At 42.0% G+C, this 27793-nt stretch overlaps 1 protein-coding gene across 2 annotated transcripts in view; it reads left to right on the top strand.

The window, feature by feature from the left end:
* The window catches only part of ATRX (ATRX chromatin remodeler), a 272152-nt gene that overhangs the window by 123555 nt on the left and 120804 nt on the right, over positions 1–27793 (top strand). For both annotated transcript variants that reach the window (XM_077285034.1, XM_077285033.1), the window contains exons 12-13: positions 26280–26416; positions 27460–27657. In XM_077285034.1, the coding sequence (XP_077141149.1) occupies positions 26280–26416; positions 27460–27657 (335 nt within the window). The remainder of the gene's footprint in view (positions 1–26279; positions 26417–27459; positions 27658–27793) is intronic.

Here is a 27793-nt window from a genome sequence, read left to right on the forward strand (position 1 = left end):
GGGGTTCAGGTCTGGAGATTGGGCTGCCCATGACAGGGTTTTGATGTGGTGGTCTCTTAATTTTTGCCAGAGCTGTAACTTGCGTTAATTTATGAAAAAAAAACGGAAACACGGGAAATAATTTGAAAATGTTAAAATTTCCAAACATTTAATTTTTGTACCCTTAAATCAGACAGTGGTGTCACACAAAATAGTTAATAAATAACATTTCACACATGTCAAATTTACACCAGCAAAATTTTGGAAACATACATTTTTTTTTTGTTGTTAGGACATTGGTAGGGTTAAAAGTTGACCAGTGATTTCTCATTTTTCCAACAAAATAAAACCATTTTTTTAGGGACCACCTCACGTTTGAAGTGAGTTTGGGGGACAATATAATACAAAATACCCAAAAGTGACACCATTTTAAAAGCTGCACCCCTCAAGGTGCGCAAAACCACATTCAAGAAGTTTATTTACCCTTCAGGTGCTTCACGAGAACTTAAAGCAATGTGGAAGGAAAAAATGAACATTTTACTTTTTTTCACCAAATTTTACTTTAGAACCAATTTTTTTTTCACAAGGGTAGCTGGAGAAAATGGATGACAAAATTTGTTGTGCAATTTCTCCTGAGTACGCCGATACCCCATATGTGGGAGAAAGCCACTGTTTGGGCACATGACAGGGCTCAGAAGGGAGGGAGCACCTTTTGACTTTTTGAACACAAAATTGGCTGGAATATTGTAATGGTGGTGCCATGTCACGTTTGGAGATCCCCTGATGTACCTAAACAGTGGAACCCCCCCAATTCAAACTCCAACCCTAACCCCAACACACCCCTAACCTAATCCCAACCATAACCCTAACCACAAGCCTAACTCTAACACACCCCTAGTCCCAATCCTAACCGTAATCCCAACCATAACCACAACCTTAACTTTAGCCCCAGGACCTAGCGCTACAGCCCTTTTTGGAGTGACATTACCGATCTGTTTGATGTGAAAAGGGTTCTTAAAATGTAAGCCTATGGGGCAGTATGAGGCACCATAAGCTTATATTTTTATAGAGATTTCTGTCTCCTAGTGCTCACTGATCCAGAGCGTCTGAAGTGCGGTGCTGGATACTAGAGAAGGCAAGGCAATGGTAGGTGAGTGTATTAACACAATGACACTACACCGCATACACATATAGAGAGAAGGAGAAAAAAAAAAAGTTAATGGTAGGGCGTTTTTTTTTTTTTTTTTTTTTTAAAGGGAATGCGTATCCATATAAAATAACCTATTACATCAGGTTTTTGTTACATGGATTTTTTTTTTTTTTACATAGATTCCTATCACTACATTGCTCATAAAAATAAAGGGAAAACTTAAACAGAATATAACTCCAAGTAAATAAAACTTCTGTGAAATCAAACTGTCCACTTAGGAAGCAACACTGTTTGACAATCAATTTCACATGCTGTTGTGCAAATGGAATAGACAACAGATGGAAATTATTGGCAATTATCAAGACACACTCAATAAAGGAGTGGATCTGCAGGTGGGGACCACAGATCACATCTCAGTACCAATGCTTTCTGGCTGATGTTTTGGTCACTTTTGAATGTTGGTTGTGCTTTCATACTCGTGGTAGCATGAGACGAACTCTATAACCCACACAAGTGGCTCAGGTAGTGCAGCTCATCCAGGATGGCACATCAATGCGAGCTGTGGCAAGGAGGTTTGCCGTGTCTGTCAGCGTAGTGTCTGGAGGCGCAACCAGGAAACAGGCCAGTACACCAGGAGATGTGGAGGGGGCCGTAGGAGGGCAACAACCCAGCAGTAGGACCACTACTTCAGCCTTTGTGCAAGGAGGGACAGGGGAAGCACTACCAGAGCCCTGCAAAATGACCTCCAGCAGGCCACAAATGTGCATGTGTCTGCACAAACGGTTAGAAACCGACTCCCATGAGGATGGTCTGAGTGCCCGACGTCCACAGATGGGCGTTGTGCTCACAGCCCAACACTGTGCCACAGAACACCAGGATTGGCAAATTTGCCACTGGCGCCCTGTGCTCTTCACAGATGAAAGCAGGTTCACACTAAGCACGTTACAAACGTGTCAGAGTCTGGAGACGCCGTGGAGAGCGATCTGCCTGCAACATCCTTCAGCAAGAGTGGTTTGGCAGTGGGTCAGTAATGGTGTGGGGTGGCATTTCTTGGAGGGCTACACAGCCCTCCATGTGCTCGCCAGAGGTAGCCTGACTGCCTTTAGGTACCGAGATGAGATCCTCAGACCCCTTGTGAGACCATATGCTGGTGCGGTTGGCCCTAGGTTCCTCCTAATGCAGCACAATGCCAGACCTCATGTGGCTGGAGTGTGTCAGCAGTTCCTGCAAGATGAAGGCATTGAAGCTATGGACTGGCCCGCCCGTTCCCCAGACCTGAATCCGATTGAACACATCTAGGACATCATGTCTCGACCATCCACCAATGTCACGTTGCACCACAGACTGTCCAGGAGTTAGTGGATGCTTTCGTCCAGGTGCATGCACAGGTGTTGTAGGGAGGTCATACAAGCACTTGGGATATTGTGATTTACGTTGATAATTTTTAGATTTTATTGTTCTCAACAAATTCCCCTATGTAATGAATAAAGATTTACAACTGGAATATTTCATTCAGCGATATCTAGGATGTGGGATTTTAGTGTTCCCTTTATTTTTTTGAGCAGTGTATATATGTAAAAAAAAGAAAAGGAAAAAAACAAGCTATTTTCACACTGCCCACTGTAAATCAAAAACTCCTTTCCGTTGTTCACATGGATATTAGCCACAATTGTTCGACTTGGATAATCTTGTATTGAAGCTTTGTCTAGTATAAGACTTGGAGGCCGGTGTAAAAGTTGCAAGATTTTTTTTTTATTATTAATTGATGTGGAATATTGAAAAAAAAATATGTAAAATTTTAAATTCTCAAGTAAAAAGAAGAAACATATAACATAAAACCAAAAGTGATTTTCAGATGAAGCATTCCCTTAACCATACTTTCATTTATAAGTAAGGATTTTAATATGTGAACTAAAACTTGTGGTGTCCAGCTGTAGCCTCTGATTGTACAGACAAATTAGTTAAATTTAAGGTTAATCTGCCTTTATTCCATGTTGTGGATTAAAATAAAATGAGCTTTCTTATAGCACTATATTTAATTATTCTTTTACAAGAGGGCTACGGGTGGCCGCATATGAGAAAAGGTGACCAAATCTTATATCTACATCTGATTTGCAAGTTAATTCCTGTGATTTTAATTTTGCTCATAAAGAAAAAAAAACACCACAATGACTAAATATGTTACTACGTAGAATAGCATTATAAATAATTATTGGATTGCAAAATAAAGAACTTTATTTATAAGCCCATAGCAGGTGGGTTAGATGAGGGCAGGCGAAAACTGAATTTTTCCTGAAGCAGCACAACTATTGTCAGCCATGACTTTTATATTACCAACCAAAGAAAATATTCATAGAAAACAGGGTTCAAATATAATACCTTATTAATAAATATTAAAGCATGATTACACAACAAATGAGTAATAAAACATGATCACATGAAGGATAAAAAATGAAATCTAAAATAACAAATGTATGAAGGGGGCAGGATATAGAATCATAGAATGGTAGAGTTGGAAGGAACCTCCTGATTCATCTGGTCCAACCCCCTGCTTAAAGCAGGATTCACTAAATCATCCTAGACAGATGTCTGTCCAGCCTCTGTTTGAAGACTTCTATGGAAGGAGAACTCACCACCTCTCGTGGCAGCCTGTTCCACTCATTGATCACCCTAACTGTCAAAGTTTTTTCTAATATCTAATCTGTCTCCTCCCATTCAGTTTCATCCCATTGCTTCTACTGTTTCCTTGTGCAAATGAGAATAGAGATGATCTTTCTACAATGTGACAGCCCTTCAGATATTTGTAGACAGCTATTAAGTCTCCTCTTAGTCTTCACTTTTGCAAGCTAAACATTCCCAAATCCTGTAACATTTCCTCAAAGGACATGGTTTGCAGACTGGTCACCATTCTGATCGCTCTTCTCTGAACTTGAGTTTGTTGATGTCTTCTTTAAAATGTGGTGCCCAAAACTGGACACAGTATTCCAGATGAGGTTTGACCAAAGAGTAGAGGGCAATAATGACTTCACGTGATCTAGACTGTATGCTTCTGTTATTACATCCCAGAATTGTGTTTACCTTTTTTGCTGCTGCATCACACTGTTGACTCATGTTCAGTCTGTGATCTATTAGTATACCCAAGTCTTTTTCACATGTGCTGTTGCTTAGTTCTATTCCTCCCATTATGTATATGCTTTTTTCATTTTTATTGCCCAGATGTAGTACTTTGCATTTTTCTGTGTTAAAAACCATTCTGTTAGTTGCTGATCACTGCTCCAGTTTATTTATATATTTTTGAATCCTCTCTCTCTCTTCTCTAGTATTAGCTATCCCTCCTAGCTTTGTGTCATCAGCAAATTTAATCAGTGTACCCTCAATTCCTTCATCTAAATTATTGATAAAGGTGTTGAACAATACAGGGCCCAAGACAGAACCCTGTGGCACCCCACTTGAGACATTCTTCCAACTGGATGTGCAGCCATTTACGACCACTCTCTGGGTCCGATCACTACAGCAGGTTATGAATCCATTTAACAGTTGTCTTGTCCATTCAATAATTAGTCTTTTTTTTTTTTTAATAAGGATGGTGTGAGATACTTTGTCAAATGCTTTGCTGAAGTCAAGAATATACTATATCTACAGCATTTCCCAGATCCACCCAGTCAGTGATTCTGTCATAGAAGTAAATTAACCCCTTCACCCCCAAGGGTGGTTTGCACGTTAATGACCGGGCCAATTTTTACAATTCTGACCACTGTCCCTTTATGAGGCTATAACTCTGGAACGCTTTGACGGATCTTGGCGATTCTGACATTGTTTTCTCGTGACATATTGTACTTCATGTTAAAGGTAAAATTTATTCGATATAACTTGCGTTTATTTGTGAAAAAAATGGAAATTTGGCGAAAATTTTGAAAATTTTGCAATTTTCCAACTTTGAATTTTTGTGCCCTTAAATCACAGACATATGTCACGCAAAATACTTAATAAGTAACATTTCCCACATGTCTACTTTACATCAGTACAATTTTGGAACCAAAATTTTTTTTTGTGACGGAGTTATAAGGGTTAAAAGTTGATCAGCAATTTCTCATTTTTACAACACCATTTTTTTTTAGGGACCACATCTCATTTGAAGTCATTTTGAGGGGTCTATATGATAGAAAATACTCAAGTGTGACACCATTCTAAAAACTGCACCCCTCAAGGTGCTCAAAACCACATTCAAGAAATTTATTAACCCTTCAGGTGTTTCACAGGAATTTTTGGAATGTTTAAATAAAAATGAACATTTAACTTTTTTTCACACAAAATTTATTTCAGCTCCAATTTGTTTTATTTTACCAAGGGTAACAGGAGAAAATGGACCCCCAAAGTTGTTGTACAATTTGTCCTGAGTACGATGATACCCCATATGTGGGTGTAAACCATTGTTTAGGCGCATGGCAGAGCTTGGAAGGGAAGGAGCGCCATTTGACTTTTCAATGCAAAATTGACTGGAATTGAGATGGGACGCCATGTTGCGTTTGGAGAGCCCCTGATGTGCCTAAACATTGAAACTCCCTACAAGTGACACCATTTTGGAAAGTAGACCCCCTAAGGAACTTATCTAGATGTGTGGTGAGCACTTTGACCCACCAAGTGCTTCACAGAAGTTTATAATGCAGAGCCGTAAAAATAAAAAATCATATTTTTTCACAAAAATGATCTTTTCGCCCCCAATTTTTTATTTTCCCAAGGGTAAGAGAAGAAATTGGACCCCAAAAAATGTTGTGCAATTTGTCCTGAGTACGCTGATACCCCATATGTGGGTGTAAACCATTGTTTGGGCGCATGGCAGAGCTTGGAAGGGAAGGAGCGCCATTTGACTTTTCAATGCAAAATTGACTGGAATTGAGATGGGACGCCATGTTGCGTTTGGAGAGCCCCTGATGTGCCTAAACATTGAAACTCCCTACAAGTGACACCATTTTGGAAAGTAGACCCCCTAAGGAACTTATCTAGATGTGTGGTGAGCACTTTGACCCACCAAGTGCTTCACAGAAGTTTATAATGCAGAGCCGTAAAAATAAAAAATCATATTTTTTCACAAAAATGATCTTTTCGCCCCCAATTTTTTATTTTCCCAAGGGTAAGAGAAGAAATTGGACCCCAAAAAATGTTGTGCAATTTGTCCTGAGTACGCTGATACCCCATATGTGGGTGTAAACCATTGTTTGGGCGCATGGCAGAGCTTGGAAGGGAAGGAGCGCCATTTGACTTTTCAATGCAAAATTGACTGGAATTGAGATGGGACGCCATGTTGCGTTTGGAGAGCCCCTGATGTGCCTAAACATTGAAACTCCCTACAAGTGACACCATTTTGGAAAGTAGACCCCCTAAGGAACTGATCTAGATGTGTGGTGAGCACTTTGACCCACCAAGTGCTTCACAGAAGTTTATAATGCAGAGCCGTAAAAATAAAAAATCATATTTTTTCACAAAAATGATCTTTTCGCCCCCAATTTTTTATTTTCCCAAGGGTAAGAGAAGAAATTGGACCCCAAAAAATGTTGTGCAATTTGTCCTGAGTACGCTGATACCCCATATGTGGGTGTAAACCATTGTTTGGGCGCATGGCAGAGCTTGGAAGGGAAGGAGCGCCATTTGACTTTTCAATGCAAAATTGACTGGAATTGAGATAGGACGCCATGTTGCGTTTGGAGAGCCCCTGATGTGCCTAAACATTGAAACTCCCTACAAGTGACACCATTTTGGAAAGTAGACCCCCTAAGGAACTTATCTAGATGTGTGGTGAGCACTTTGACCCACCAAGTGCTTCACAGAAGTTTATAATGCAGAGCCGTAAAAATAAAAAATCATATTTTTTCATAAAAATGATCTTTTTGCCCCCAATTTTTTATTTTCCCAAGGGTAAGAGAAGAAATTGGACCCCAAAAAATGTTGTGCAATTTGTCCTGAGTACGCTGATACCCCATATGTGGGTGTAAACCATTGTTTGGGCGCATGGCAGAGCTTGGAAGGGAAGGAGCGCCATTTGACTTTTCAATGCAAAATTGACTGGAATTGAGATGGGACGCCATGTTGCGTTTGGAGAGCCCCTGATGTGCCTAAACATTGAAACTCCCTACAAGTGACACCATTTTGGAAAGTAGACCCCCTAAGGAACTTATCTAGATGTGTTTTGAGAGCTTTGAACCCCCAAGTGTTTCACTACAGATTATAACGCAGAGCCGTGAAAATAATTTTTTTTTTTTTTCTCAAAAATGATTTTTTAGCCCCCAGCTTTGTATTTTTACAAGGGTAACAGAATAAATTGGACCCCAAAATTTGTTTTCCAATTTGTCCTGAGTATGCTGATACCCCATATGTGGGGGGGAACCACTGTTTGGGCGCATGACAGAGCTCGGAAGGGAAGGAGCGCCATTTGGAATGCAGACTTAAATGGATTGGTCAGCAGCCGTCACGTTGCATTTGCAGAGCCCCTGATGTACCCAAACAGCACAAACCCCCCACAAGTGACCCCATATTGGAAACTAGACCTCCCAAGGAACTTATCTAGATGTGTTTTGAGAACTTTGAACCCCCAAGTGTTTCACTAAAGTTTATAGCGCAAAGCCGTGAAAATAAAAATTCTTTTTTTTTTTTTCACAAAAATGATTTTTTAGCCCCCAGTTTTGTATTTTCACAAGGGTAACAGGATAAATTAGACCCCAAAAGTTGTTGTCCAATTTGTCCTGAGTACGCTGATACCCCATATGTCGGGGGGAACCACTGTTTGGGCGCATGACAGAGCTCGGAAGGGAAGGAGCGCCATTTGGAATGCAGCCTTAAATGGATTGGTCTGCAGGCGTCACGTTGCATTTGCAGAGCCCCTGATGTACCCAAACAGTACAAACCCCCCACAAGTGACCCCATATTGGAAACTAGACCTCCCAAGGAACTTATCTAGATGTGTTGTGAGAACTTTGAACCCCCAAGTGTTTCACTACAGTTTATAATGCAGAGCCGTGAAAATAAAACATCTTTTTTTTCCCACAAAAATGATTTTTAGCCCCCCAAATTTTTATTTTCCTAAGGATAACAAGAGAACTTGGACCCCAGAAGTTGTTGTTCAATTTGTCCCGAGTACGCTGATAACACATATGTTGGGGTAAACCCCTTTTTGGGCGCACGGGAGAGCTCGGAAGGGAAGGAGCACTGTTTTACTTTTTCAACGCAGAATTGGCTGGAATTGAGATTGGACGCCATGTCGCGCTTGGAGAGCCCCTGTTGTGCCTGGACAGTGGAAACCCCCCAATTCTACCTGAAACCCTAACCCAAACACACCCCTAACCCTAATCCCAACGGTAACCCTAACCACACCCCTAGCCCTGACACACCCATAATTCTAATCCCAACCCTAATCCAAACGTAAATGTAATCCAAACCCTAACCCTAACTTTAGCCCCAACCCTAACTTGAGCCCCAACCCTAACTTTACCTCCAACCCTAGCCCTAACCCTACCCCTAACCCTAAACGTGACTGAAATACGTGGCACTGAAATACGTGGCACTGAAATACGTGGCACTGAAATACGTGGCACTGAAATACGTGATACGTGGCACTTAAATACGTGGCACTGAAACACGTGGCACTGAAATACGTGGCACTGAAATACGTGGCACTGAAATACGTGGCACTTAAATACGTGGCACTTAAATACGTGGCACTTAAATAAGTGGCACTGAAATATGTGATATGTGGCACTGAAATACGTGGCACTGAAATACGTGGCACTGAAATACGTGGCACTGAAATACGTGGCACTGAAATACGTGGCACTGAAATACGTGGCACTGAAATACGTGGCACTGAAATACGTGGCACTGAAATACGTGGCACTTAAATAAGTGGCACTGAAATATGTGATATGTGGCACTTAAATACGTGGCACTGAAATACGTGGCACTGAAATACGTGGCACTGAAATACGTGGCACTGAAATACGTGATACGTGGCACTGAAACACGTGGCACTGAAACACGTGGCACTGAAACACGTGGCACTGAAATACGTGGCACTGAAATACGTGGCACTTAAATACGTGGCACTGAAACACGTGGCACTGAAATACGTGATACGTGGCACTGAAATACGTGGCACTGAAATACGTGGTACTAAAATATGTGGCACTGAAATACGTGATACGTGGCACTGAAATACGTGGCACTGAAACACGTGGCACTGAAATACGTGATACGTGGCACTGAAATACATGGCACTGAAATACGTGGCACTGAAATACGTGGCACTGAAATACGTGGCACTATGACTGTCAGAAAATGTTCATTAAACGGTTAGGGGTGAGGTTAGGGGTAGAGTTAGGGTTAGGGTTTGGATCCCTTTATCACCTTGATGGTGGTGGGTGGCTTTTCAGTGTGTTTTCTGTTTTTTTCGATAAAAATGCATGCGTTTTTAACGCAAACAAACGCATGTGCTTAAAAACGCAAGAAAATACTGCAGGTTGTATTTCTGAAAATGAACGCATGCAGAAAAAACCCGCATGCGTTTGAAAACGCGACCAAACGCATACAAAAAAACTGCATGCGTTTTCAATGTTAAATATAGGGAAAAAACGCATGCGTTTTTTTGTGCAAAAAACGCTGCAGACAAAAACGCAAGCGTGAAACCAGCGACGCCTTTTATAGCAAAAAAGTTTTTGCGTCTCCACATTTTGAGACCTATAATTTTTCCACATTTGCTCCACAGAGTCATGTGAGGTCTTGTTTTTTGCGGGACGAGTTGACGTTTTTATTGGTAACATTTTCGGACACGTGACCGTTTTTGATCGCTTTTTATTCCGATTTTTGTGAGGCAGAATGACCAAAAACCTGCTATTCATGAATTTCTTTTGGGAGAGGCGTTTATACCGTTCCGGGTTTGGTAAAATTGATAAAGCAGTTTTATTCGTCGGGTCAGTATGATTACAGCGATATCTCATTTATATCATTTTTTTTATGTTTTGGCGCTTTTATACGATAAAAACTATTTTATAGAAAAAATAATTATTTTGGTATCGCTTTATTCTCAGGACTATAACTTTTTTATTTTTTTGCTGATGATGCTGTATGGCGGCTTGTTTTTTGCGGGACAAGATGACGTTTTCAGCGGTACCATGGATATTTATATCAGTCTTTTTGATCGCGTGTTATTCCACTTTTTGTTCGGCGGTATGGTAATAAAGCGTTGTTTTTTGCCTCGTTTTTTTTTTTTTTTCCTTACGGTGTTTACTGAAGGGGTTAACTAGTGTGGCAGTTTTATAGGTTGGGTCGTTACGGACGTGGCGATACTAAATATGTGTACTTTTATTGTTTTTTTTTTTAATTTAGATAAAGAAATGTATTTATGGGAATAATATTTTTTTTTTTTTTTTCATTATTTTGGAATATTTTTTTTTATTTTTTTTTACACATTTGGAAATTTTTTTTTTTACTTTTTTACTTTGCCCCAGGGGGGGACAATACAGATCGGTGATCTGCCAGTTTGCATAGCACTCTGACAGATCACCGATCTGAGAGAAGTGCAGGCTGCTTCACAGTGCCTGCTCTGAGCAGGCGTCTGTGAAGCCACCTCCCTCCCTGCAGGACCCGGATCCGCGGCCATCTTGGATCCGGGTCTGGAGCAGGCAGGGAGGGAGGTAAGACCCTCGCAGCAACGCGATCACATCGCGTTGCTGCGGGGGGCTCAGGGAAGCCCGCAGGGAGCCCTCTCCCTGCGCGATGCTTCCCTGCATCGCCGGCACATCGCGATCATGTTTGATCGCGGTGTGCCGGGGGTTAATGTGCCGGGGGCGGTCCGTGACCGCTCCTGGCACATAGTGCCGGATGTCAGCTGCGATATGCAGCCGACACCCGGCCGCGATCGGCCGCGCTCCCCCCGTGAGCGCGGCCGATCGGCTATGACGTACTATCCCGTCGGCGGTCATACGGGCCCACCCCACCTCGACGGGATAGTACGTCAAATGTCGGGAAGGGGTTAAAGGGAACTTGTCACCTCATTTTTGAGCTATGAACTGCTGCCACTGCCTTTTAGGGCTTATTTACAGCATTCTAGAATGCTGTAGATAAGGCCCCAGTCTAACCCCATAGAGAAGAAAAGCAAGTTATTATACTCACCCGAGGCAGTCCGGTCCAATGGGCGTCGCAGGTCCGGGTCCGGCTCCTCCCATCATCATGCGATGTCGTCATCTTCCTTGCTTCTTGTTGTGGCTCCTGTGCAGGCGTACTGATCTGCCTTGTTGAGGGCAGAGCCAAGTACTGCAGTACGCAGGGCCTCTCTGACCTTTCACGGCGCCTGCGCACTACAGTACTGTGCTCTGCCCTCAACAGGGCAGATCAGTACGCCTGCGTAGGAGACACGAAGCAAGGAAGATGATATCGCATGAAGATGGGAGGCTCTGGACCTGCGACGCCCCCGGGTGAGTATAATATAACTTGTTTTTCTTATCTTTCAGGTTAGATCGGGGGCTTATCTACAGCATTCTAGAATTCTGTAGATAAGCCCTGAAAGCAGTGGCCGCAGCTCATAGCTCAAAAATGAGGTGATAAATTCCATGCAAGTTAGTCTGACATGACTTATTAGTTACAAATCCATGCTGACTCTGGTTAATCACAATTCTTATCCAGGTACTTACATACATGTTGTTTAATAATGTGTTTAAAGATCTTTCCTGGTATAGACGTCACTCACCGGCCTATAGTTCCCTGGATCCATCTTCTTCCCCTTTTTTGAAGATAGGAACAACATTTGCTCTTCTCCAGTTTTCTGGGATTCCCCTGTTCTCTAAGAATTTTCAAAGATTAAGGAGAGTGGTTCAAAAATTTCTTCTGCTATCTCCTTCAGTACTCTGGGGGTTTAATTCATCTGGACCTGGAGACTTAAATTAATTTGTTAGCTAAGTGTTTCCTCACTATCTTTCTGTTTATAAATATTTTGGATTCTTCTATTCCTTTAATAGGACAGTGAAAATCATTTTGTTACATTTCCTTTCTGAGAGAAAACAGATGCAAAATAGGAATTTAAAAGTTCGTCCTTCTCAACATCCTTTCTTACCAATCCATCATTTTCATCCCGTAAAAATCGTATGGCATCTTTGACTTTTTTCTTTTACTTTTGACATTTCTCCAAAATTCTTTTTTTATTGCTTTTGACGCCTCTTGCAAGCCTTAATTCATTTTCAGCATTATCTAATCTGATTTGTGCCATGCAGGTACTGCAGACAGCATTATATTCTTCTTTAGATATGCCTCCCTCTTTCCATTTGATGAACATTTTTCTTCCTTTTTAGCATGTGTTTTAAGTTGTGTGTTCATCCATCCTGGTTTCCTTAAATGCTTCGTATTCTTCCCTCTTTTTGGAATTGTTAATGATTGTGCTTTGATAATCTAATGTTTCAAAATTTCCCATCCTTCCTGGACATTTTTGTCCTTAAGGATATCCAGCCATTGGATCCTTCTGGTTCTCTTTCTGAATACCTTAAAATCTGCCTTCTGAAATCTAACCTTGAAGTCTGAGTTCTTCACAGGTTTTCCTCCTCTAGTTATCCAATATTCTAAAATAGCATGGTCACTACCTCTAGGGTCCCAGCCAATCTTACCTCCTCAACCATTTCCTCCCTGTTTATAAGGATTAGATCCAAGGTAGCAGATCCCGTTGATTTCTCCCCTACCTTTTGGAAAATAAAGTTGTCAGCAAGAGAGGATAAGAATTTGCTTGACCTGTTAGTTTTGCCTGAGAGAGATTCCCAACAAATGTCTGGATAGTTGAAATTTCCCATGACCACTAGAGAAAAATATTTAGGCCATGTTCACACAGTGCGTTTTTTACCGCGGAACCGCAGCGGTTTTGCCGCTGCGGTTCCGCAGCTGTTTTCCATGCAGGGTACAGTACATTGTACCCTATGGAAAACAGGAACCGCTGTGCACACGATCCTGAATTTTAAAAAAAAAGCCGCGCTGAATAGCTGCGGGAAAAAAGGAGCATGTCACTTCTTTGCCCGAAACAGCAGCGGTTCTGCACCCATAGACCTCCATTGTGAGGTCAAACCCGCAGTAAAACCCGCAGATCAAAAATATATCTGCGGGTTTTATTGCGGTTTGTGGTGCAGAACCGCTGCAGCCGGAAGTGCGGGGAAGCGGCCGGACGTGCTTGGGCGGAGAGACATGGAGGCATACCGTCGCATGGGGATCGTGATTGATTTGGTGTGTGTGTATATGTATGTGTGTGTGTGTGTGTGTGCGTGTGTGTCCCCATGCGACGCTAGTGCCACCATTGTGCTAAGTCGCCGTATGGGACTACTACTCCCATCCGGTATTAGGATGGGAGAGTTGTCTCTGTGTCCGGCGACTTAGCACAATTGTAAAGTTACACAAAACACCTACACACAATACACATACATGACACACAGTACAGTACATACAACACATAACATAGAGTATATACTCACCAACAGCACACTTGTAGGCGAAGCCCTCGATCCTCCAGGAAAAAATCACAAAATAAAAAATCAAATTCATACTCCCTGTCCGCAGAATCCATAAAACGAGTGTTCCTAGCAGTGTATCGCGTACTGTCCCGGAGTTCAATGACTCCGGCGTCTCGGTTAACAGCAGTACAGCTGCGTTGAACTTTCCCACGCAGCACTGCCGTTAAGCGAGAGTGCCGGGGTCAATGACCGCCGGTAAACTCGCTCGCGCATGCGCAGTGACACACCGACAGGAACTATGGCTCCTGTCAGTGTGTTGCTGCAGCCGTGGAGAGCAGACATATCTCTGGATGTGTCTGTTCTCCATGGAAAATCTTCGTGGGATACGTGGCACTTAACCCCTCTGTGACCTTAGACGTACTATCCCGTCGAGGTGACCTGGGCCTATCTGACCCTCGACGGGATAGTACGTCATAGCCGATCGGCCGCGCTCACGGGGGGAGCGCGGCCGATCGCGGCCGGGTGTCAGCTGACTATCGCAGCTGACATCCGGCACTATGTGCCAGGAGCGGTCACGGACTGCCCCCGGCACATTAACCCCCGGCACACCGCGATCAAACATGATCGCGATGTGCCGGCGGTGCAGGGAAGCATCGCGCAGGGAGAGGGCTCCCTGCGGGCTTCCCTGAGCCCCCCGCAGCAACGCGATCGCGTTGCTGCGAGGGTCTTGCCTCCCTCCCTGCCTGCTCCAGACCCGGATCCAAGATGGCCGCGGATCCGGGTCCTGCAGGGAGGGAGGTGGCTTCACAGAAGCCTGCTCAGAGCAGGCACTGTGAAGCAGCCTGCACTTCTCTCAGATCGGTGATCTGTCAGAGTGCTATGCAAACTGGCAGATCACCGATCTGTATTGTCCCCCCCTGGGGCAAAGTAAAAAAGTAAAAAAATTTTTTTCCAAATGTGTAAAAAAAAATATTCCAAAATAATGAAAAAAAAAAAAAATATTATTCCCATAAATACATTTCTTTACCTAAATAAAAACAAACAATAAAAGTACACATATTTAGTATCGCCGCGTCCGTAACGACCCGACCTATAAAACTTGCCCACTAGTTAACCCCTTCAGTAAACACCGTAAGGAAAAAAAAAAAACACGAGGCAAAAAACAACGCTTTATTATCATACCGCCGAACAAAAAGTGGAATAACACTCGATCAAAAAGACAGATATAAATAACCATGGTACCGCTGAAAGCGTCATCTTGTCCCGCAAATAACGAGCCACCATACAGCATGATCAGCAAAAAAATAAAAAAGTTATAGTCCTGAGAATAAAGCGATGCAAAAATAATTATTTTTTCCATAAAATAGTTTTTATCGTATAAAAGCGCCAAAACATAAAAAAATAATATAAATGAGATATCGCTGTAATCGTACTGACCCGAAGAATAAAACTGCTTTATCAATTTTACCAAACGCGGAACGGTATAAACGCCTCCCCCAAAAGAAATTCATGAATAGCTGGTTTTTGGTCATTCTGCCTCACAAAAATCGGAATAAAAAGCGATCAAAAAATGTGACGTGCCCAAAAATGTTACCAATAAAAACGTCAACTCGTCCCGCAAAAAACAAGACCTCACATGACTCTGTGGACCAAAATATGGAAAATTTATAGCTCTCAAAATGTGGTAACGCAAAAAATATTTTTTGCAATAAAAAGCGTCTTTCAGTGTGTGACAGCTGCCAATCATAAAAATCCGCTAAAAAACTCGCTATAAAAGTAAATCAAACCCCCCTTCATCACCCCCTTAGTTAGGGAAAAATAAAAAAAATGTATTTATTTCCATTTTCCCATTAGGGTTAGGGCTAGGGTTGGGGCTAGGGTTAAGGCTACAGTTAGGGTTGGGGCTAAAGTTAGGGTTGGGGCTAAAGTTACGGTTAGGGTTTAGATTACATTTACGGTTGGGAATAGGGTTGGGATTAGGGTTAGGGGTGTGTCAGGGTTAGAGGTGTGGTTAGGGTTACTGTTGGGATTAGGGTTAGGGGTGTGTTTGGATTAGGGTTTCAGTTATAATTGGGGGGTTTCCACTGTTTCGGCACATCAGGGGCTCTCCAAACGCGACATGGCGTCCGATCTCAATTCCAGCCAATTCTGCGTTGAAAAAGTAAAACAGTGCTCCTTCCCTTCCAAGCTCTCCCGTGTACCCAAACAGGGGTTTACCCCAACATATGGGGTATCAGTGTACTCAGGACAAATAGGACAACAAACTTTGGGGTCCAATTTCTCCTGTTACCCCTGGGAAAATACAAAACTGGGGGCTAAAAAATAATTTTTGTGGGAAAAAAAAAGAGATTTTTTATTTTCACGGCTCTGCGTTATAAACTGTAGTGAAACACTTGGGGGTTCAAAGTTCTTACAACACATCTAGATAAGTTCCTTGGGGGGTCTAGTTTCCAAAATGGGGTCACTTGTGCGGGGCTTCTACTGTTTAGGTACATTAGGGGCTCTGCAAACGCAATGTGACGCCTGCAGACGATTCCATCTAAGTCTGCATTCCAAATGGCGCTCCTTCCCTTCCGAGCCCTCCCATGCATCCAAACGGTGGTTCCCCCCACATATGGGGTATCAGCGCACTCAGGACAAATTGGACAACAACTTTTGGGGTCCAATTTCTCCTGTTACCCTCGGGAAAATACAAAACTGGGGGCTGAAAAATAATTTTTGTGGGAAAAAATTTTTGTTTTATTTTTACGGCTCTGCATTATAAACTTCTGTGAAGCCCTTGGTGGGTCAAAGCGCTCACCACACATCTAGATAAGTTCCTTAGGGGGTCCACTTTCCAACATGGTGTCACTTGTGGGGGGGTTTCTACTGTTTAGGTACATTAGGGACTCTGCAAACGCAATGTGACGCCTGCAGACCATTCCATCTAAGTCTGCATTCCAAATGGCGCTCCTTCCTTTCCGAGCCCTCCCATGCGCCCAAACAGTGGTTCTCCCCACATATGGTATATCATCGCACTCAGGACAACTTGGACAACAGATTTTGGCATCCAATTTCTCCTGCTACCCTCGAGAAAATACAAAACTGGGGGCTAAAAAAATAATTTTTGTGGGAAAAAATTTTTGTTTTATTTTTACGGCTCTGCATTATTAACTTCTGTGAAGCCCTTGGTGGGTCAAAGCGCTCAAAACACATCTAGATAAGTTCCTTAGGGGGTCTACTTTCCAAAATGGTGTCACTTGTGGGGGGTTTCAATGTTTAGGCACATCAGGGGCTCCCCAAACGCAACATGGCGTCCCATCTCAATTCCAGTCAATTTTGCATTGAAAAGTCAAATGGCGCTCCTTCGCTTCCGAGCTCTGTCATGCACCCAAACAGTGGTTTACCCCCACATATGGGGTATCGGCGTACTCAGGACAAATTGTACAACAACTTTTGGGGTCCATTTTCTCCTGTTACCCTTGGTAAAATAAAACAAATTGGAGCTGAAGTAAATTTTTTGTGAAAAAAAGTTAAATGTTCATTTTTATTTAAACATTCCAAAAATTCCTGTGAAGCACCAGAAGGGTTAATAAACTTCTTGAATATGGTTTTGAGCACCTTGAGGGGTGCAGTTTTTAGAATGATGTCACACATGGGTATTTTCTATCATATAGACCCCTCAAAATGACTTCAAATGAGATGTGGTTCCTAAAAAAAAATGGTGTTGTAAAAAATGAGAAATTGCTGGTCAACTTTTAACCCTTATAACTCTCTAACAAAAAAAAATTTTGGTTCCAAAATTGTGCTGATGTAAAGTAGACATGTGGGAAATGTTACTTATTAAGTATTTTGTGTGACATATCTCTGTGATTTAAGGGCATAAAAATTCAAAGTTGGAAAATTGCAAAATTTTCAAAATTTTCGCCAAATTTCCATTTTTTTTGCAAATAAACGCAGGTAATATCAAAGAAATTTTACCACTATCATGAAGTACAATATGTCACGAGAAAACAATGTCAGAATCACCAAGATCCGTTGAAGCGTTCCAGAGTTATAACCTCATAAAGGGACAGTGGTCAGAATTGTAAAAATTGGCCCGGTCATTAACGTGCAAACCACCCTTGGGGGTGAAGGGGTTAAATACGTGGCAATTAAATACGTGACACGTGGCACTTATACGTGATACGTGGCACTTAAATACGTGGCACTGAAATACGTGATACGTGGCACTTTGATACGTGGCACGTGTCACTTAAATACGTGGCACGTGGCACTGAAATACGTGATACGTGGCACTGAAATACGTGATACGTGGCACTTTGATACGTGGCACTGAAATACGTGGCACTGAAATACGTGGCACTGAAATACGTGGCACTGAAATACGTGGCACTGAAATATGCGGCACTGAAATACGTGATACGTGGCACTTTGATACGTGGCACTTAAATACGTGGCACGTGGCACTGAAATACATGATACGTGGCACTTTGACACGTGGCACTGAAATACGTGATACGTGGCACTTTGATACGTGGCACGTGGCACTGAAATACGTGATACGTGGCACTGAAATACGTGATACATGGCACTTTGATACGTGGCACTGAAATACGTGGCACTGAAATACGTGGCACTGAAATACGTGGCACTGAAATACGTGGCACTGAAATACGTGGCACTGAAATACGTGATACGTGGCACTTAAATACGTGGCACTTAGGCTATGTTCACATTTGCGTTGTGCGCCGCATGCGTCCTTTTTTTTATTGATTTTGGACGCAGCAAAAATGCAACTTGCTGCGTCCTCTGCGCCCGGATGCGTGCGCTGCAGTGACGCATGCGGCGCAAAACGCAAGTGCGACGCATGTCCATGCGCCCCCATGTTAAATTATAGGGGCGCATGCGGCGCCCGACGCTGCGGCGCAGACCGCAAATGTGAACGTAGACTTAAATAGCTGGATAGAGCTGGATCCGCGGGCTGTGATCTGGCCTACGCTCAGCACTCTGCGGAGCGCTGTCATTCAAAACACGTCCACTCATTTTGGTGTTTAGTCCCAAAATGGAGGATGGAAGAAGAAAAGGGTTGGACAAGGAAATGACATCATTTCTTTTTTTTTTTCCCCCACTGCAGTTAAAGCTTTATTTGTGTCAAACACAGACAATCTGCAGAGAAAACTGCATAAAAAACCGCACCAAAAACCGCACCAAAAACGCACCTGCGTTTTCTGCCAAGAGCTGCGGTTTTTGTCCTGAAAAAAAAAGGATTGAAATCAGGATCGTGTGAACATACCCTTAGAGATGAGAGTCCTCAGTGGTTGATACCTTTTAATGGCTAACTGAAAAGATGGTAACAAATTGCAAGCTTTTGAGACTACTCAGGTCTCTTCATCAGGCATAGACTAATAAAAATTATGGAGAATCACATATCACATTATGCACAACACATCACAGGGAAAAAAAAATCATGGATAAGACCTGAAGCAGAATTACCATGAGTGATAAACAGTTAAGTCAATGAAACAATCCTTATCTAAGACCTGGTCCAATATTTATGGACGTAACTGTTTATGACTCATGGTAATTCTGCTTCATGTCACCTGTATAATCAATGGGTTTTTTTTGTTTTTTTTCTGTGATGTGTTTCACATAAATATGTGATTCTCCAGAATTACTTTTAGTCTATGCCTGATGAGGAGACCTGAGTAGTCTTGAAAGCTTGCAATTTGTTACCTTTTAATGGCTAACTGAAAAGATGGTATCAACCACTGAGGACTCTCTATTCTAAATATTTTTCTATCTACTGGAAAACACGGTACCAAGATATACCGTATATCTTTCCTGTACCATGACCACTATGTCATATATTTTTTGGAGAACTTGGCCATTTGATGCATAAAGAGTTCATCAATATCTTCAGCTTGCTCAGGCGGCCTGTAGTAAATGCCTACAATGGTGTCCTTTCCGTTATCTCCTTGTGTTCATACCCAAACAGTTTCCACAGAACTCCCAGTCTCTGAAGCTCCAATCTCTGTCCAGATATATGCTTTTCTAACATAAAATGCGACAACTCCTTGTTTATCAAATCTGTTTCTTGCTTATAAGTTGTATGTATATATGTCAAATGAATTGGTAATTCATAAATAAAAGAATATCAAATCGCAATAAGCACATTTCCAAGAAAATGCTGTATATTGATAAGTGACAATCAGATGAAAAAAATATGAATAAATTATAAAAAGTACATAATGCATTAATAGTGAAATATTGCCTTGATGTTGAGATATAATATATAAATTTGTAAATATAAGTAAAAAAGGTTGAAGACCCAAATATACGGCAAGCAAGGTAAATGTAAAAAGTCTATGGGATAAATTTATCATGGAGGTAGAAATTGGCATTAGTAGCTGAAAAAATGCATAGTAAGGCTGAAGGTGCAGCCAAAAAAAAGATAAAAATCCAGTGAAGATGATGCATAATAATATGATACCAACCCTGATGAAGTGACAGCGAAATGTGCGTTGGAGTGGTGTGAGGGGGCAGTGGTGTCTCATCGTGGTAGCCTCATATTATGCATTATCTTCACTGGATTTGTATCTAATTTTTGGCTGCACCTTCAGCCTTATGCTTATGATTGCACTATGCACTATTTGCAGCTACCAATGAAAATGTCTACCTCTGTGATGTACTTATCCCATTGACTTTTTACTTTTACTTTGCTTGCTGTATATTTGTGTCTTCAATCTTTTCACCTTATATTTGCAAATTTATATATCAACATCAAGGCAATATTTCACTATTAATGCATCATGTACTTTTTTACAATGAATTCATATAACTTTTCATCTCATTGGCCCTTATTAATATACAGCAATTTTTTGGAAATGTGCTTATTGCTATTTGATATTCTAGAATAAAAATAGTAGTAAACACTGGCGCTGCACTATTCAGGCAATGAATCAAACAAGGAAGGGGGAAGAAAAAGGGGAAAAGGTAGGAAATTGTGGCTGCTGGTGTGGTGGCAAGGTCTGTGCTATACCCTGTCTAAGATAAATGCAATAAAAATTAAAATTAACACACCTGCGCTCTAGCTAATGACAAGATACAGTAAGAAGGCTGTGCAAATAAGCCTAGCAATGTCACACCTGCATACGCGGTAATATATAATAGCAATAGGCAGACTGTGTCCGTCATACAGATATACTGTTTAGGGAAAGAACTGCCAATAAAGGAATGCCTGTTGGTGCACAAACACTTACTATTGGTAGTGATGTTGATGGTCAGGGGAGTCGGAGAATGTCCAAAAACACTTCTTACTTGACGTAATGTGCTGCACCGTGCGGCTGGGGAGAGAGGTTACCCACGCCGGCTAACCCCAGATGGATGGCTCACCACTGGGAGTCCGGATGAGCAGGAACCGCCAACTCCTAGCGTGCCCCGGCCGGAAGCAACGCCGGAGCAGTAGCGGTGTGTGCGGGGGGCGTGGCTAAACAAGTGACGTCACAGAATGGGCGGGAGCGTGTCAGGGGAACCAATCCAAATTGGTAGCGTATGCAGGTGTGACATTGCTAGGCTTATTTGCACAGCCTTCTTACTGTATCTTGTCATTAGCTAGAGCGCAGGTGTGTTAATTTTAATTTCTATTTGATATTCTGTTTATGAATTAGCAAGACATTTGACATATCTTGCCTACTTTATACATTTATTTTATATTTTGCTTTCTTATCCTTCATGTGATCATGTTGAATAATTTATTTGTGTGATCATATTTTAACCCCTTAAGCCCCGAGGGTGGTTTGCACGTTAATGACCGGGCCAATTTTTACAATTCTGACCACTGTCCCTTTATGAGGTTATAACTCTGGAACGCTTCAACGGATCTTGGCGATTCTGTTTTCTCGTGACATATTGTACTTCATGATAGTGGTAAAATTTATTTGATATAACTTGCGTTTATTTGTGAAAAAAATGGAAATTTGGCTAAAATTTTGAAAATTTCGCAGTTTTCCAACTTTGAATTTTTATGCCCTTAAATCACAGAGATATGTCACGCAAAATACTTAATAAGTAACATTTCCCACATGTCTACTTTACATCAGCACAATTTTGGAACCAACTTTTTTTTTTTTTTTTTAGGGAGTTATAAGGGTTAAAAGTTGACCAGCAATTTCTCATTTTTACAACACCATTTTTTTTAGGGACCACATCTCATTTGAAGTCATTTTGAGGGGTCTATATGATAGAAAATACCAAAGTGTGACACCATTCTAAAAACTGCACCCCTCAAGGTGCTCAAAACCACATTCAAGAAGTTTATTAACCCTTCAGGTGTTTCACAGGAATTTTTGGAATGTTTAAATAAAAATGAACATTAAACTTTTTTTTACACAAAATTTATTTCGGCTCCAATTTGTCTTATTTTACCAAGGGTAACAGGAGAAAATGGACCCCAAAAGTTGTTGTACAATTTGTCCTGAGTACGCTGATACCCGATATGTGGGGGTAAACCACTGTTTGGGCGCATGGCAGAGCTCGGAACGAAAGGAGCGCCATTTTACTTTTCAATGCAAAATTGACTGGAATTGAGATGGGACGCCATGTTGCGTTTGGAGAGCCCCTGATGTGCGTAAACATTGAAACCCCTCACAAGTGACACCATTTTGGAAAGTAGACCACCTAAGGAACTTATCTAGATGTGTGGTGAGCACTTTGACCCACCAAGTGCTTCACAGAAGTTTATAATGCAGAGCCGTAAAAATAAAAAATCATTTTTTTTCACAAAAAATTATCTTTTCGCCCCCAATTTTTTATTTTCCCAAGGGTAAGGGAAGAAATTGGACCCCAAAAATTGTTGTGCAATTTGTCCTGAGTACGCTGATACACCATATGTGGGTGTAAACCATTGTTTGGGCACATGGCAGAGCTCGGAAGGGAAGGAGCGCTATTTGACTTTTCAATGCAAAATTGACTGGAATTGAGATGGGACGCCATGTTGCGTTTGTAGAGCCCCTGATGTGCCTAAACATTGAAACCCCCCCACAAGTGACACCATTTTGGAAAGTAGACCCCTTAAGGAACTTATCTAGATGTGTTTTGAGAGCTTTGAACCCCCCAAGTGTTTCACTACAGTTTGTAACGCAGAGCCGTGAAAATAAAAATTATTTTTTTTCACAAAAATGATTTATTAGCCCCCAGTTTTGTATTTTCCCAAGGGTAACAGTAGAAATTGGACCCCAAAAGTTGTTGTCCAATTTGTCCTGAGTACGCTGATACCCCGTATGTGGGGGGAACCACTGTTTGGGCGCATGGCAGAGCTCGGAAGGGAAGGAGCGCCATTTGGAATGCAGACTTAGATGGATTGGTCTGCAGGCGTCACATTGCATTTGCAGAGCCCCTGATGTACCCAAACAGTAGAAACCCCCAAGAAGTGACCCCATATAGGAAACTAGACCTCCCAAGGAACTTATCTAGATGTGTTGTGAGAACTTTAAACCCCCAACTGTTTCACTACAGTTTACAACGCAGAGCCGTGAAAATAAAAAATCTTATTTTTTCCCACAAAAATGATTTTTAGCCCCCCCCCCCCAATTTTTATTTTCCCAAGGATAACAAGAGAACTTGGACCCCAAAAGGTGTTGTCCAATTTGTCCCGAGTACGCTGATACCCCATATGTTGGGGTAAACCCCTGTTTGGGCGCACAGGAGAGCTCGAAAGGGAAGGAGCACTGTTTTACTTTTTCAACGCAGAATTGGCTGGAATTGAGATCGGACGCCATGTCGTGTTTGGAGAGCCCCTGATGTGCCTGAATAGTGGAAACTCCCCAAGTCTACCTGAAACCCTAATCCCAACACACCCCTAATCCCAATGGTAACCCTAACCACACCCCTAACCCTAATCCCAACCGTAAATGTAATCCAAACCCTAACTTTAGCCCTAACCTTAACCCTAACTTTAGCCCTAACCCTAACTTTAGCTCCAACCCTAGCCCTAACCCTAGCCCTATTTCTAATGGGAAAATGGAAATAAATACATTTTTTAAATTTTATTATTTTTCCCTAACTAAGGGGGTGATGAAGGGGGGTTTGATTTACTTTTATAGCGTTTTTTTTATATCGGATTTTTATGATTGGCAGCTGTCACACACTAAAAGACGCTTGTTATAGCAAAAAAGTTTTTGCGTCGCCACATTTTGAGACCTATAATTTTTCCATATTTTGGTCCACAGAGTCATGTGAGGTCTTGTTTTTTGCGGGACGAGTTGACGTTTTTATTGGTAACATTTTCGGGCACATGACCTTTTTTGATTGCTTTTTATTCCGATTTTTGTGAGGCAGAATGACCAAAAACCAGCTATTCATGAATTTCTTTTGGGGGAGGCGTTTATACCGTTCCACGTTTGGTAAAATTGATAAAGCAGTTTTATTCGTCGGGTCAGTACGATTACAGTGATACCTCATTTATATCATTTTTTTATGTTTTGGCGCTTTTATACGATAAAAGCTTTTTTATATAAAAAATAATTATTTTGGCATCGCTTTATTCTGAGGACTATAACTTTTTTATTTTTTTACTTATGATGCTGTATGGTGGCTTGTTTTTTGTGGGACAAGATGATGTTTTCAGCGGTACCATGGTTATTTATATCCATCTTTTTGATCGCGTCTTATTCCACTTTTTGTTCAGCGGTATGATAATAAAGCGTTGTTCTTTGGCTCTTTTCTTTTTCTTATGGTGTTCACTGAAAGGGTTAACTAGTGGAATGGTTTTATAGGTTGGGTTGTTACGGACACGGCGATACTAAATATGTGTACTTTTATTATTTTTTTATTATTTAGATAAAGAAATGTATTTATGGGAATAATATATATATTTTTTCTTTATTTAGGAATTTTTTTTTTTTTTTTTTTTTTTTACACATGTGGATTTTTTTTTTTTACTTTGTCCCAGGGGGGAACATCACAGATCGCTGATCTGACAGTTTGCACAGCACTCTGTCAGATCAGCGATCTGACTGACAGGGCTGCAGGCTTACCAGCGCCTGCTGTGGACCCGGAAGTAATCCCTGCAGTACCTGGATGCAGCCCTGCGGCCATTTTGGATCCGTGGACTGCAGGGAGGAGACGCTCGGTACAAGGTGAGTACATCGCCTTGTACCGATCGTCTCAGGGAAGCACGTGTACCGCCGGTACACTGCGATCATGTTTGATCGCAGTGTGCCGGGGGTTAATGTGTCGGAGGCGGTCCGTGACCGCTCCTGGCACATAGTGCCGGATGCCAGCTGCGATAGTCAGCTGACACCCGACCGCGATCAGCCGCGCTCCCCCCGTGAGCGCGGCCGATCGCATATGACGTACTATCCCGTCACTGGGAATTAAGTCCCAGGTCACCTTGACGGGATAGTATGTCATATGGGATTAAGGGGTTAATATTTAGTAATAAAGTATTTGTGCCCAACTTTCTTTGAATACTTTGGTTATATTGTGGTTATGGTATTCATTGTATGTTTAATAAACTTTTATTTGTTATTTTTTTCCATATAGGCTATTATTTTTTTTTATGTCTTACATTACCACCTACATGGCTGTAGGCCTTTAAGGAAAGGTTTCCTTCATAATCTCTGCTTCACCTTGGCTCTAGTCCAGTTTATATAATTAAAGGTGGACAAAACAAATCTGTCCAAGTCTATACTATTGGAGTTTTTAGGGTATGTTCCCACGGTCCGTATTATGTCCCGGAACACAGCGAAATACTTCCGGGACATAGTGCGCCGGCGCTTGCGCACTAATGCTTTTCGGCTTTGCCTGCAGTTGGGCAAAGCATACTGCGCGTGCGCAAGGCAAGATTGCCTTGCGCAGGCGTGTACTACGGAGGACAGAGAATGAGCTTCAATCCGATATTGTGGCCAGCATACAGCCAGCGGGTAAGGAAAGGGTGAATCAAACACCCGAAAACCCCGCCCATATGACCGAAAACTGCTCCCGCCAAATTCAGGTGACAGGTTCCCTTTAACTCTTTCTTCAGTCAGCAATAGACAGTGCAGCCAAGTGCTAACAGAAGGCAATCCACAAAGTTTTTAATGGAACATAATTGTAAAAATGTATTTTTAGCCACAAGTGCATGCTTTTAAGTAAGAAATTATAACCAAAGGTTGACAACCTCTGTTGGCTGATTAATGTATGTGGGACCTTGTTGCACTTCTCTAACAGGTAATGTGGGGGAGAGATAAAGATAAGGAAGGCAGATTGAACTCTATGCCAATCATTACCTTCTCCAGAAATTCTTTGCTTCGATGGGTGTCTGACAGCGGCTTATTCAGCTTTCCTGTTGACATTGGGAGTTTGGCAGAGGTAACGATCAGCCCAATGAGCTTTTGGCCAGAGGAGTATGGCTACCATGAGACAACAAAAATTAGTGAGTTCTGTGCTCAAAGCGTCAGAATTGGTATATAGGATGGGGCCTGAAGTAGGGGATGGCTCATTAGCCGACACATTTGAAACTTGTTTTTCTCTTCAGTTGTGATTAAACTTATTAATTAAAACTAATATTGTAGTGAAAACTCAGCTTCTGGATCCTTGTGGGTCTCCATTGGTGTACTGGGTGTAAAAAAGCATACTTATAGGTGGAGTGTTTATCTTTTACATCCCTTTTATATATGCATTATAGCAAATCAAACTTCCCAACCCATTTATTGTTTTCACAGGATTGCAAAGAAAATGCTTCTAGAGCAAATAAAAGCCAATTTGTCATCGGACGATGAGGCCTCTTCTGATGAGGAGCCAGATGATGAAAGTAAAAAGAAAAAAGTCAAATTTGAAAAAGCAGAGGATGAGGATAATGGTGAGTGTTGGTGTCTGTTTACTCAAATCACCAGAGTGTATGAGTACATGGAGGTTCATTTCTTAGTGTTTTTTTCCTTGCATATTGTTTCTTGTTGAGATTGTAGATGAAAAATCATATACCAAATTTTGCAGTGTATAAGACGCACCCCAAATTTTGAGAAAAATAGGAAAAAAAATTGTTGTTTTTATTAATAAAATGATTGTGCTTCTTACAGTCCATGCGTCTTATTGCTTACCGGGGGGGGGGGGGGGGGGGGTGTTGGCTGCGGTAAAGCAGGGTCCCTGGGTCGCTGCAGGCAGAGGCAGGAGTGGGGCGATGCTGTGGACCCCAGACTGGAAGAAATTGGTGTTCGGATGTGCGACGCTGCGGGTGTTTGGTTGTGTGGGGGCTCCGCCGACATTTTGTGAGAACCTGGAACCCCCGTACTTCCATGGTTTACTTTGCGGTGGACTCCGGGAAAATGGCTGCTGGGGGTGGCGCATGCTCAGAATGAGATCTTGGCACTGAGATCTCATCTCCCAAGATCTTGGTGCCGAGATCTCCATCTGTGCATGCACTGCCGCTAGCAGCCATTTTTCCCGAGTCCACCGCAGTGTAAACCATGGAAGTGCAGGGGGTCCAAGGCTTTCACAAAATGTCAGTGGGGCCCCTGCACCACCGAACACCCACAGTGTCACACCTCCATACTCACCCTCATCCCCCAGCCTGCAGCAACGCGCCACTCTTGCTTCCTCCAGCAGCGAACCTGGGACCCTGCTCCACCCCGAACAGTAAGGTATATTCGAATTATAAGACGCACACCCATTTTCCCCCCGAAATGTGGGGTGGGGGGGTGGAAATACATCTTATATTCTGAAAAATACAGTAGCTGAAAGAATTAAAAAAAATAAATAAAAAAATACCACAATAGTTTAGTGAGCATCCTGCTAGTGGTCTGCAATCACAATGGTAATGTGTGATCAGGCATTAATGTGAAGGCATTGTTAAAAATGCTTTGTTTTCCAGAATCGTAATACTAATAGAGCACATTTATGTTTTAGATGAAGAAAACTCTGACTCCAAGTCTGATTCTGACTCTGACGCTGACTCTGGAAAGAAGCCCCGCTACAGACATCGGTTGCTGCGGCACAAACTGTCCCTAAGTGAAGCAGAATCTGACGGGGAGAAAGCGGAAAAAGGAGAGAAGAAAGATAAATCTAAGCGTTCAAAGGATGGAAAGCGTCGGAACAGAAGAAAGGGTACTTGAGAATTCCTTTTCTGACAAATTATTCTAGTTCATGAGTGGATTTGCAGCTTCGCAAAATGCAGCTTTACAGTAAAAAATAAAAATTCTCATTTGTTTTCATAATGTTTTTTTTCCAACTGGGAACTTTA

Source organism: Ranitomeya variabilis, chromosome 2, assembly GCF_051348905.1.
Source record: "Ranitomeya variabilis isolate aRanVar5 chromosome 2, aRanVar5.hap1, whole genome shotgun sequence".
In the NCBI taxonomy this organism is placed as follows: Eukaryota; Metazoa; Chordata; class Amphibia; order Anura; family Dendrobatidae; genus Ranitomeya; species Ranitomeya variabilis.